This window comes from Dipodomys spectabilis, unplaced genomic scaffold (genome assembly GCF_019054845.1).
Source record: "Dipodomys spectabilis isolate Male_0828 unplaced genomic scaffold, ASM1905484v1 ptg000436l, whole genome shotgun sequence".
NCBI classification, from domain to species: domain Eukaryota; kingdom Metazoa; phylum Chordata; class Mammalia; order Rodentia; family Heteromyidae; genus Dipodomys; species Dipodomys spectabilis.
The window spans coordinates 5,751,465-5,763,898 of record NW_024871113.1 but is presented as its reverse complement, the minus strand read 5'-3'; the positions used below and the strand labels follow the sequence as shown (position 1 = coordinate 5,763,898).

The 12,434-nt window shown below is 36.6% G+C and overlaps 1 protein-coding gene across 1 annotated transcript in view; it reads left to right on the top strand.

Annotated features, from left to right (window-relative positions):
* The first annotated feature begins 2,561 nt into the window (after window positions 1-2,561).
* Asic5 (acid sensing ion channel subunit family member 5) overlaps window positions 2,562-12,434 on the top strand; it is a 35,464-nt gene continuing 25,591 nt past the window's right edge. Inside the window, exons 1-3 of the mRNA XM_042668406.1 lie at window positions 2,562-2,633; window positions 6,863-7,169; window positions 11,628-11,865. Coding sequence (XP_042524340.1) covers window positions 2,594-2,633; window positions 6,863-7,169; window positions 11,628-11,865 — 585 coding nt within the window. The 5' untranslated portion in view covers window positions 2,562-2,593. The remainder of the gene's footprint in view (window positions 2,634-6,862; window positions 7,170-11,627; window positions 11,866-12,434) is intronic.

Here is a 12,434-nt window from a genome sequence, read left to right as displayed (position 1 = left end):
TCTTGGCCTTCCTATGCAGGATCTAATTTTTGATCCATACTTTCAGTCCACTTGAATATCTTAGTTTTCTCCCAGTAAGACTAATTTGAACTTTCATGACTAAGAATTTTCATGTTCCTAAATGTATGTAAACTATATGTACTGTAACTCTATTGATGGTAGATGCTTAAGAAACATCACCATAGCAATAGATTCCAAGAGATACATGCAATTCCTAGGTGCTATCAACAGATGGCAGCATTTACACAATAATGTATAGCTTCCAGTTGAATAATAGTAATAGCTGAATAAATGTAATTTCTCAAAAAGATTACTAAAAAATTAGCCCATGTATTTTACTTAATTTATACTATTTTTGTAATCTAAGGTGATATTATCTAGTGTTTCATTTTTTTGCTTTTTGCTTGTTAGGAAAAAACTTCAAGGAAAATATTCTTTTCCCCAAAAAACTCATTCCAACTTCATTTTGATTCAGAGTTGCATGAAGAGAAAGGTAGACCCACTATCCCAAGTGGGTCACGTTAGTGTCCTCTGGTTGTCAGAGGCTGCAGTCTGGTGGCTCATGTCTGTAATTCTAGCTACTTGGGAGGCTGAAAGCTGAAGTTCACAGTTGAAAGCCAGCCTGGGCAGGAAAAGTTCTTGAGATTCTTGTCTCCAATAAGCTGCCCCACCCCCTACTCCCAACCCAGAAGTAGAACTTTGGCCTAAGTACTTGAGTGCTAGCCTTTAGCAAGTAAAATTTAGGGACATCACCTAGACCCTAAATTCAAGCCCAGGACCCAGGCAAAAACAAACAAATACCTAAAATAAAACAAAAGCACAGATACTTGGCGGGATTTATCCTTGGATCAAGAAAATGTGGTATAGATACACAATGGAATTCTATGTCTCCATCAGAAAGAATGGCATTGCCCCATTTGTTAGGAAATGGAAAGACTTGGAACAAATTATAGTAAGTGAAGTAAGCCAGGCCCAAAGAAACATAGGTCCCATGGTTTCCCTTATTTGCAATAACTACTATATGTCTGAGTCAAGCAGAAAAGGTCAGAAAAGTTGATGTTAGGGGAATGAACCCCAAGATAAGTATTCAAATATATTTTTGTTTTTCTTCCTTTCATGCAATTGTTTCTAACATATTTATAAAATGATTTCTTTGTTGCTTTGCATGTCCCTCCCCCACGTCATAACCCATGCTTTCACTGTATTTGGTGTTGGTATAATTCGTGGAGGAGAAGGGGAAAAACAAATCGTTTAAATAGGGATACAGGTGGACCCATTGCAACAATGAGATGTACTTTATATCGAAAAACGAACTTTACAACTTTGGTGGGGTGGGGGGAAGATCTGGTGGGGGGAAGGGGGGAGTATGGGAAGGGATGGGAAGGGGAAACAAAGAGGAGGCAACAATGCTTGATAAGAAATGTACTCCTTATCTTGCCCACGTAGTTGTAACTCTCTGTATGGTATTCTCACAATAAAAAAAAAAAAAGGTTCCAGCACAACTGTTTATCACAGCATTATTTACCATAGCTAAGATATGGAACCAACCCAGATTCCTCTCAGTAGATGAATGGATCAAGAAAGTGTGATATATATATATATATATATATATATATATATATATATATATATATGATGGAATTCTATTCCTCCATCAGAAAGAATGACACTGCCCCATTTGTTAGGAACAGAAAGACTTGGAAAAAATTATATTAAGTGAAGTAAACCAGGCTCAAAGAAACATAGGTCCCATGGTTTCTCAATAAATAATATATGCATAGGACAAGCAGAAAAGCTCAAAAGCTATGCACATATGACCATATAAGATGGATCTAAATGAAAGGAACCCCCCAAGATAGGGACACAAGAGGTTTTATCTTTGTTGCTGTTGCTATATATATATATATATAAAATGTACTATGTGATTTTTTGTTTGTTTGTTTCTTGTGTGTGTTCTTCCCCATGGTATAACCCCTGTTTTCACTGTATTTGATTCTGGTGCCCTGCATCTTGTATATACATTTTTCTAGTTTGGGGAGGGGAAGGGAAATAATAAAATAATGAAATAAGGATACAGGCTGGCCCATTGTAACAATGAGATGTACAAGACACTATGTTGAAAACAAACCTTACAACTTCAAGGTGGGGGGGAGTTTGGGAGATGGGGAGGGAAGGGAGGGTAGGGGAAAACCAAAGGAGGAGGTAGCAACGCTCAATAGGAAATGTCCTCATTACCTTACTCATGTAACTGCAACCCCTCTATAGTATCTTTACAATTATATATATATATATATATATATATATATATATATATATATATATATATATATATATAAATGGTTTCCTAATGACACTTTCTGTTTTTCACTCAAAGGTAGCTTCGCATTAGCCCACAAATGCCCATAGCTGCTTCTGTCAATATTTTTGGTCTGTAGATTATGTACTTTATGAGGTTAAACATAGCAACACAAATATTTAAATTGCACCCACACTTTATGACCTCAACTGCCATATTTTATATAAAGGCCACAAAATGAATTTGTTATGGATGAAAACTGAGTATCGCTGAGGACGCCTGCTCATTGTAGTCAGGATGGAGCCGAGCGAGAAATCCAAAGTGTGTTCTGAGAAAGGTACGGATGGACGTAAGCCATCGGAACCGTGAGTGCCCAGACAGGGGCAAATGGAAAAGTTTTTATTTCATTGTAATAGATGTAATTTCCAGTATCACGTTCAAGTGAAAAATATATTATTCATTATTTTGGGAGAGTCATCTGTTTATAGAACTCAGAAATAGTTGAAAAATATCAGTGTTAGAATCGGTTTATGTTGTTTCATTTAATTTGGTTTCCATCTGTTGTATTGTGTGTGATTTTTAAAACACAATATAACTTGTTCAGGGTTCCTGGAAATGTTATTACTATGAGCAACACCTGGTGCTGAGCCTTTTCCTGTAATTCCTAGGGTATGATGAAGTCAGTTCTATTCTTTCTGGGTGGCATATGTCACCATGCTTCTTCACTATTCATTGGAAATGCTGTTTAAAAAGACCTTGTTAAGTCTCTAGAAAATAGCTCAGAATTCCTGGGGAAGGCAGAAGAAATCGTCAGGGAGTATATCTTCATGAGTGAGCTGGTCTCTGAAGGCAAACTTGCAACTTGTGTGTTTAGGGCAATGCTTCCCACCTGTTATACTCTGCTGGCTTGCCACAGACCAGTAGAAAAGTCTTCCTCACCAGGGGCTTTGGCTCCTTTCAGAGGACAGGCTTAAGTTGTCGAAAAACTAAGTTGGCTTTATGTCAGGGTGAATTCACCTTCGCTTCAATAGTTCAGTCATACAGAACATGTCCTGGGCAAACTACTTCGCTAATTAATAAGAACAGCAACATACTGCTTTCATTTCTCTGGGGCTTGGCCAGATAAGTTATATATGTTACTTGACATTAATTAATACTGGATAGTACTAGCACTTAGAAAAAAAGTTTAAGAGCCTTATTGTGAGCACATTAAAAAGTTATTTTTTTAATTTTAATTTTATCTTTGAGATGTTGTACAAAGGAAATTGCCATTCAATGAAGTAGTATATAATGCAATGAACCCTGATCAATGTCCCCCCTTGATCATTCTCCTTTCCTCCCAAACTACCTTTTCCCTCAGTATGCATTGGATTTTGTAATTCCGTTTTCCTCTTTCTCTCCCCATTTGTTTCCTCCCTCCCCTTGATCCCAGCCATGTGACCCCCCTCCTCCACCCATACACTTTGGACTACCCAACTCCTGGTGTTGATTTTGTTAGATGGTGAGTTAACCTTTCTAAAGAATCATATCATTTGAGGTCTCCCTTGAATCTACTATATTTTGAGTAATACCTTTGTATAAACTTGTATATCACCCTGAAGTGTATATGAATATATTAATTCTAGCTTCCACATATGAAAGAATACATACATGCATCTTAGTCTCTCTGGGATTCATTTCCCTCACTGAACATTCCTCTCCCTCTTCTCATCCTGCTGTTTCTTTGCAAATAATGCAATATCATTAGTTTTACTTTTTATTTATTTTTGTGCCAGTATCAGGGCTTGAACACAGGGCCTCTTGTCACACATCCCCTTCTACAATTTTTTTCTGTTTAATACAGATAAGAGTCTCTCCAGTTTGCCTTCCAGGGCTAGCTTCAACTATGATTTTAGCAAGCTAGGACTATAGGTGTTAGCCATGGGTGCTTGGTGAAGTCTTAAATGAGAATTTGAAAATGTTTACATAGAGCCAAACTATTTTTCTTATTTGCTACATTACTTCTAATTTAGTAGAATACTATAAATATGCAATTCTCTTCGGTATTTATTGTGGCCAGGTTCCATGGGCTGAACCAGCTATGTGAATTGTGTTATTCAATACATTAAAACACAAGGCAGCTTCTATTGCTCTACTTGGCAGAGGAGGTGGAAAGAAGAGGAAGAACCTTGGCTGACGCTGCATAGAGTACAAGAAGTGGGGCTGGACCAGGATTAGGTGTTCCCATTCTAAGCCCACCTCTCACTCCTTTCCCTCTGCAACAGGATACCTCCCATTTCCCACTGACAGATGAAGTCAACATGAACTAGGAGAAAATTCCAAACATGTCCTATAATATCAAAAGCATCTTAGTGTAATCCTCATGGATTGGCTTTCTGTGATACAGTATCGACCAATATTATTTGATTATTGAAAGCCACAAAAGATAAATTCACCTACAAAGTTAAAACTTAGATCACTTAACTAATAATGACACAAACTTTTTTTTAAATGCTATTTGGGTTTGAACTCAGAGAACCCTACATATTAAGACATACCTTCAACCCTGATTTTTTCTCATTATTTTAAAGATGGAGTCTAAAAAACTTTTCTTCGTTGGTTGGCCTCAAATTATATTCCTCCATATCATAGTCTCATGAGTAGATGTGTATTACTAGTGCCAGACTTCTACTAATGTCATTTTAACTTTAAGTATTCTGAGCAAATAATTCATAGATAAATAAAATAATCAAGTAGGAAAGAATACAAAACATAATAAATTATACCTGACATAAACTGTAACACCAAAGAGGAAAGATGAATTGAAGACCTGACTTCTCAGAGCCTCACTTGTGAGTCTCAGAAGAATAACCCAAAACAGATGCTGATGCTTCACACCTGTAATCCCAGCTACTCAGGAGTATGAGATCTGAGAATAACAGCTTCAAGCCACCTGGTGCTGCAGACACATTTGGGAAAATCTTCCTCCAATTAACCAGCAAAAAGCCAGAGGTGAAGTTATGGTTGAAGTGGTAGAGCACCAGCTACAAGAGAGCATGAGGCCTGGAGTTCTAACCCAGTACTGACATAAAAAAAATGACCAAAGAAAGGAAAACCTTGATTTTGTTCATGGAAGATATAGAATTTTGATTCTTTCAGGAGAAGAAATAATTTAAACATTAGTGCTAATTTTTTGTTTTAGATTATAAATTATTGTAAATAATCCATTCAAGGAAAGGTAAATTTGAAGCTAGAAATCATAATAAATGCATATGATGCCATTGAACATTTGTATTCACCTTAGGCATATTCTGAATAGCTTTTATACAATCCCAGTAGATGCATTTAACTAACACTCCTACTTGTTGATTACTGAATAAATCATCCAATGCAAGGTCAGTCTCTACCCTTGATACACACAGAAAGAATAGCAACTGTCTAATTATAGGTAAGTTGTGATTTTTTTATAGGGAGCATTAGACTTCTTTTTTATTTTTTTATTATGAGAATACTGTACAGAGGAGTTACAATTACATGGGCAAGATAATGAGTACATTTCTTATCAAGCATTGTTGCCGCCTCTGTGTTTCCCCTTCCCATACTCCCCCCTCTCCCCCATCTAATGCTCCCCTCACCCCTCACCAAAGTTGTAAAGTTCCTTTTTTGACATAACGATTTGTACATCTCATTGTTGCAATAGGTCCACCTGTATCCCTAGTTAAAGGATTTGTTTTTTCCCTTCCCCTCCACAAAATATAACAACATCAAATACAGTGAAAGCATGGGTTATACCGTGGGGGAGGGACATACAAACCAACAAAGCAATCATCTTATAAATATGTTAGAAACAATTGCATGAAAGGAAAAAAAAACAAAAAAATTTTTTGAATACTTATCTTAGGGTTCATTCCCCTAACATTAACTTATCTGACCTTTTCTGCTTGACTCAGACATATAGTAGTTAATGCAAATAATGGAGACCATGGGACCTATGTTTTTTTGGGCCTGGCTTACTTCACTTAATATAATTTTTTCCAAGTCTTTCCATTTCCTAACAAATGGGGCAATGTCATTCTTTCTGATGGAGGCATAGAATTCCATTGTGTATATATACCACATTTTCTTGATCCATTCATCTACTGAGGGGCATCTGGGTTGGTTCCATATCTTAGCTATGGTAAATAATGCTGCAATAAATATAGAGGTGCTGGTAGCTTTAGTGTGGTCTTGTTTGTGATCATTTGGGTAAGTGCCCAAAAGTGGGATTGCTGGGTCATAGGGGAGCTCTATGTGAAGTCTTTTGAGGAACCTCCATACTGCTTTCCAAAGTGGTTGAACAAGTTTACACTCCCACCAACAATGTAGTAAGGTTCCCTTCTGTCCATATCTCCTCCAGCATCTGTTGTTATTTGAGTTCTTGATTATAGCCATTCTAACTGGGGTGAGGTGGTATCTCAATGTTGATTTGCATTTCTTTTATGGCTAGGGAGGTTGAGCATTTCTTCATGTGTCTATTGGCCATCCTCATTAGACTTCTTTAACTCATGACTTTTCTTTCTTTTAACTCTTTTATGGACAAAACCTTAGGACTCTTAGCAAAGATAAAACTTTACCTTTTCAAGAAACCACTGCCATCTCCCACTGACCGGAAGAAGTTTGACCACGACTTTGCCACCTCCACTTCCTTTCATGGGGTACACAACATTGCTCAGAACCAGAACAAAGTTCGCAAAGTCATCTGGTTGGCGGTGGTGCTGGGCTCTGTCTCACTTCTAGTATGGCAGATCTACAGCCGCTTGGTCAACTACTTCACATGGCCAACCACGACCTCAATAGAGGTGCAGTATGTGGAAAAGATCGAGTTCCCAGCTGTGACATTTTGTAACTTGAACAGGTAAAAAATTACTTTATAAATCATGATTACGTCTATGGATTTGCTAGCGTAACTTTAGGTAAATGGTTGGCATAACATTTCCTTACTTGGTATTTAACATATGTGAAACATTGATGCTTTTAATTGAACTTAAAAGTATAGGAAAGGAAATAGAATTACTAGCTTTTTCCTCTCACTTATTTTCCTTATTTTTTTCTTGATTTCAAAATTATATCTTAGGTAAATTTCAGATTGTATGTTTAAATGGATGTGAAAGTGTGGTTTCCTATATTTTGTGTTTGGCACTTAGCCAAACACACACAAAAAAGAGAGGAACATAGCCAACAAAACGCAATATACTAATTGAGTCATAAAAGAAAGTTGTGGCTTATTCTTATAATCCTGGCTATTCAGGAGGCTGAGATCTGAGGATGGAGATTTGAAGCCACCCCAGGCAGAAAAGTCCCTGAGACTCTTATCTCCAATTAACAACTAAAAAATCAGACATTTAACTTGGTGCAAGTAGCAGAGCACCAGCCTTAAGCAAAAAAAAAAACAAAAAACAAAAAAAACTAAGTGACAATACCCAGGTCCTAGTTCAAGCTCCACCCAGAACAAAGACAAATCTAAAAGAAGGAAAAGGAAGGAAGGAAGGAAGGAAGGAAGGAAGGAAGGAAGGAAGGAAGGAAGGAAGGGAGGAAGGGAGGGAGGGAGGGAGGGAGGGAGGGATAAGGAACAAAAGAAAGAAGGAAAGCTGGGCCAGGAAGTGGTCTGAGAATACAGGGAAGAAAGTAGCAGTCTTTGTATGGATATTATGGAAACCTGAGTATGAAACTTGACTTAGAGGGTCACCAGAGGAGATAAGGAAGAACTGGAAGATGGAGCACTTGTGCAAAATCCACATCAATATGGCATGATCTAGTAAACGTGTTGTATTTAACCTAGTAGATGAAGGAGTAACTCCATGGTGTGGTCACCTGGATAGGTACACAAGGACCTGAGCTGATACAAAAACAATATATAATTTAGTGACACTTCTTGAGTCCTTGATGACAACTCATTCCAAGAGTTTACTGGCAGTTTACTGCCTGTGCATCAAGTCTGAAATGAGACTCCCTCAGAGCTGCACAGGCCATGCCCTGTAATAATTTAGTGATGCTCTATGGCAAAGCTGGAAAGATCACAGAGCTGATTTTCACACACATGGAAGGGAACTTCTTCAATCAGTTTTTTGCATGAAGGGATCACTTCATTTTCAGAGCTTTGATTTACACACACACACACATATACACATACTATATACCTCCTTATACATATAACATACTTCATTTTATGAAGTATGTTATATTCTAACTAGTTAGAATAAATAATAAATTAGTAAGTAATAAATTAGTAAGTAATAAATTATCTTAAAAAATAAAAACCAATTACATAGTTTGTTATTTTATGTTCATCATTAATGTACTTCATATGTGTACATATTTTATCTACTAAATACATATATATATGTATATTATCTATGTTATGGTATTAATATATTTTAAATATTATTATTATAGATATATATTTTGTTATATATGCATATATATATATGTATATATATATATATAATCTGGAATAGCTCAAATGGTAATGCCCCTGCATGCCAAGCCCTGAGTTCAAATCCAGTACCATCAAATAAAAAGAAGTAATATCATCCACTTTATATATTTGTCATTACATCTGATCAAGTAATATCTACTTCCATTTTCTTTTATTCTGAGAAACTTCTAAAACAGTTTCTTAAGCTATTACTAAGAACCTTCACATAATATAGGAGGTTTTTATGGCTGATGGTATTTCATGAACTGAAGCTCTCTATGAGGGCCTCGGACAACAAAGATAGTCACCCTCCTTCGCCAGAGAAAAACTATTCTGTATGTTGTGTCTCCTTCTGTGACATGGCATGCATTCTACCAAAAGCAAAGGCTGGTGGCTGGTGCCCTTGGCTGAAAGAAAACAAAGACATGACTTCCAGAAGGACACATAAAGATCCTCCCACCTCAATTTTGTCACCAAGGAATAAAATGTAACTGGTGAAGATACTTTTTAAAAAACAATTCCTTAAAATATATGGAAATTATCCTAAGAGTCTATAGAATATTAGCAAGTATTTATTCAGAACTTCTATTCAGTGTCAGTAACAACAGTGAAAGTCTACAGAGTTTGAACTATGGTATCTTTTCCTCTGTTTTGTTTTGTGCCTCAGTATGACAAAAGGCTAGAAAGAGTTTCAGCAAAGTGCCCCAGTGTGCTCTGCAGGCTTCCAGCTCATTTCTATTATTCAGATCCATGTTGCAAAGGGTAAATTCTAGGAGTATACAGCTTAGAAGTTGGCAATACTCTTCCTCCATGTGATTCCTACTTGTAGGATGGGAGATATACCCCAGATTTGGTAGTCTGAGAATATTATATCAATCTTACCCTAGTTTGCTCACTAAGTAGAGATTTCACTTTGGGAGACCTAAGGTTTCAGTAGCAACTATATTGCAAGATTTTTCTCAGAACAAGAGTCAGGCTATAATGATAGCTATATCCCTGATCTGATTTTGAACTAAAATCCTCAGATTTTAGTTTCCTGAGTAGCTACCATTATAGGCATGAGGCATCAGGGCCCACTAAGTAGAATTTCTTTTTTTGGGGGGGAGGGGTCTGGTTGTGGAGCCTGAACTCTGGGCCTGGGCGCTGTTCCTCAGCTCTTCAGCTCAAGGCTAGCACTCTACCACTTGAACCACAGTGACACTTCTGGCTTTTTTCTTTGTGCTTATGTGGTGCTGAGGAATCGAACCCAGAGTCTCTGGCATGCAAGGCAAGTACTCTACCACTGAGCCACCTTTCCAATCCCTAAGTAGAATTTTTCTACAAAGTTTTACAGCTATGGAAAGAAGATAGAAACATAAAAATAGAAATAAAATATAACAAACTACTAAATGCATCTGTTTCATAAAGTCATTGAAACTGTGAATTATACTGAGAATCCTATTTATTTTATACGTTAAATGAAAAATATGTATATACAAATGATTTCTTTTTATTGCCTTTAAAAGTAATTACTTGAGAAAAATGTTTCCACAGAACTTACTAACAGTAATAGTTTTGAATTTGAATTAAAGATATTGCTTGAATTGGTAGAGATATCTGTTTCATTAGGATTTTATCTACATATTCATATTACATTTCAGTAAGTAATAAATTATTTTCAAAAATAAAAACCAATTACATTTTCTTTTCCATTTGTCTTTATCTCCAAGGAAAGCAATAATTAATGAAACAAAACAAACAAAAGAGATCCTTATATGGCTGGAGTTGTGTCATCAAGAGCCTGACTAACTAGCAAGCATAAGACCCTGAGTTCATCCCAGTAATGAAAACTACCACCACAACAATAACCCAAAATGATGTTTCCAGGATTACATGAGCAAAACTTCAGGCCTAGAAATCATAGCAACCTAACTTTCTTGCAATATTTAGTTCTAGAGAAAAGAGAAGCTTGAGATTGTGACAGGCTCATGTGAAAACCCTGTATTTGAGTGCTTCTTCTGTTTCATTGTACTGAATCAGTTTTTATTTTTATTTATTTTATTTTTTTAATTGTGAAAATACTGTACAGAGGGGTTACAATTACAAGTGCAAGATAATGAGTACATTTCTTATCAAGCATTGTTGCTTCCTCCTTTGTTTCCCCCTCCCATCTCCCCCCTACCCCAAAGTTGTGAAGTTCGTTTTTCGACATAATGATTTGTACATCTCATTGTTGCAATGGGTCCACCTGTATCCCTATTCAAACGGTTTGTTTTTTCTCTTCCCCTCCACAAACTATACCAACATCAATATAGTGAAAGCAGAGGTTATACCGTGGGGAAGGGACATACAAAGCAACAAAGAAATCATTTTATAAATATGTTAGAAACAATTGCATGAAAGAAAAAACATTTGATTTGATTACTTACCTTGGAGTTCATTGAATTGATATAAAGTACCCACTTGCTATTTCTCAGGAGCCAGGCCTCATGTGCTTGGTCTATTGCTCTGGATCAGGCTTCATGATTCTTCTTTTGGGGGTGGGGGAGGAATAGTAATCATATTCATCTCCCCAGCACCCTCCTTTATTCTCCTCTCCCCCAAATGGTCTCTTTAGAGTCATGTCTCTTTTTGTTTGTTTGTTTGTACTTATATATCTAGTTTCTGTATATGAGAGAAAGCATATCTTTCTGAGTCTGGCTCATTTCAGTTAACATACTTCCTCCACTTCCATCTATATCCATATGATGATGGCGAGGCTGGGAACATGGTTCTTCTGAGCAGATGCAGAACAATTATGGCAGTGGCAGTTATAAAGATGGACCCAAGATGCTGATACTGAATCAAGATGTTTGGTCTCTGTCTGTAGCTAATTAAAGGTTGTATTCTTCTGACCGCTGCTTTTATTCCTTCTAATAGATTCCAAACAGATGCTGTAGCCAAATTTGGCATCATTTTTTTCTTATGGGACATAGTCTCCAAAGTTCTTCACCTTCAGGAAACCAGAGTCAATTTCACTGACTCTAATGAGGCTATTGATTTTGCTGTCAGTCACCAAAACTTCAGCATCACAGAGTTTGTCAAGAACAATGGTTTTTATCTCAATAATAGCACTTTGTTGGATTGTGACTTTTTTGGAATGCCATGTAGCCCAAAGGTAATAATTCTGAAGTGTCTCCAAATATCATCAAGATAATAAGCTTCCTTTTGTTTCATGATGATAAAAAGTTCACTTCCTTGGGTAATTGACCTGAATTTACTCAACTATTACATTTGATAAGCTCTTTTAGTTACTTTTTGCTTTATAGAATCAAGAGACCCAAAATACTGTGAAACAACTTGCTCTTTTCAAGAAGTTAGATAAGGAAAGACAGAGAGCAGATATTCTGATAGCCTTTCTTGTAGCACAGTTCTTCCAAAAGAAAAGTAATTCCAAAAAAGGAGAGAATATTTTAATCTTCTTGATTCTTTATTATCACATTTTACTTTTATTGTGAACCCTATAACATTTCTATTATGATTAAGCAGCAATTATTGTTTTTGTACTGCATTATTTTATGAGAGGATGTAGAAGAAGATAACTACCCCAGCATAAAACTTAGAATTATATGTATGCACCACCTGTAAAATTCTGGAGGCGTTTTTTTCACTCCCGGGGCTTAAACTCTGGGCCTGGGTGCTGTTTCTGAGCTCCTTTGGCTCAAGGCTAGCACTCTACCTACAGTT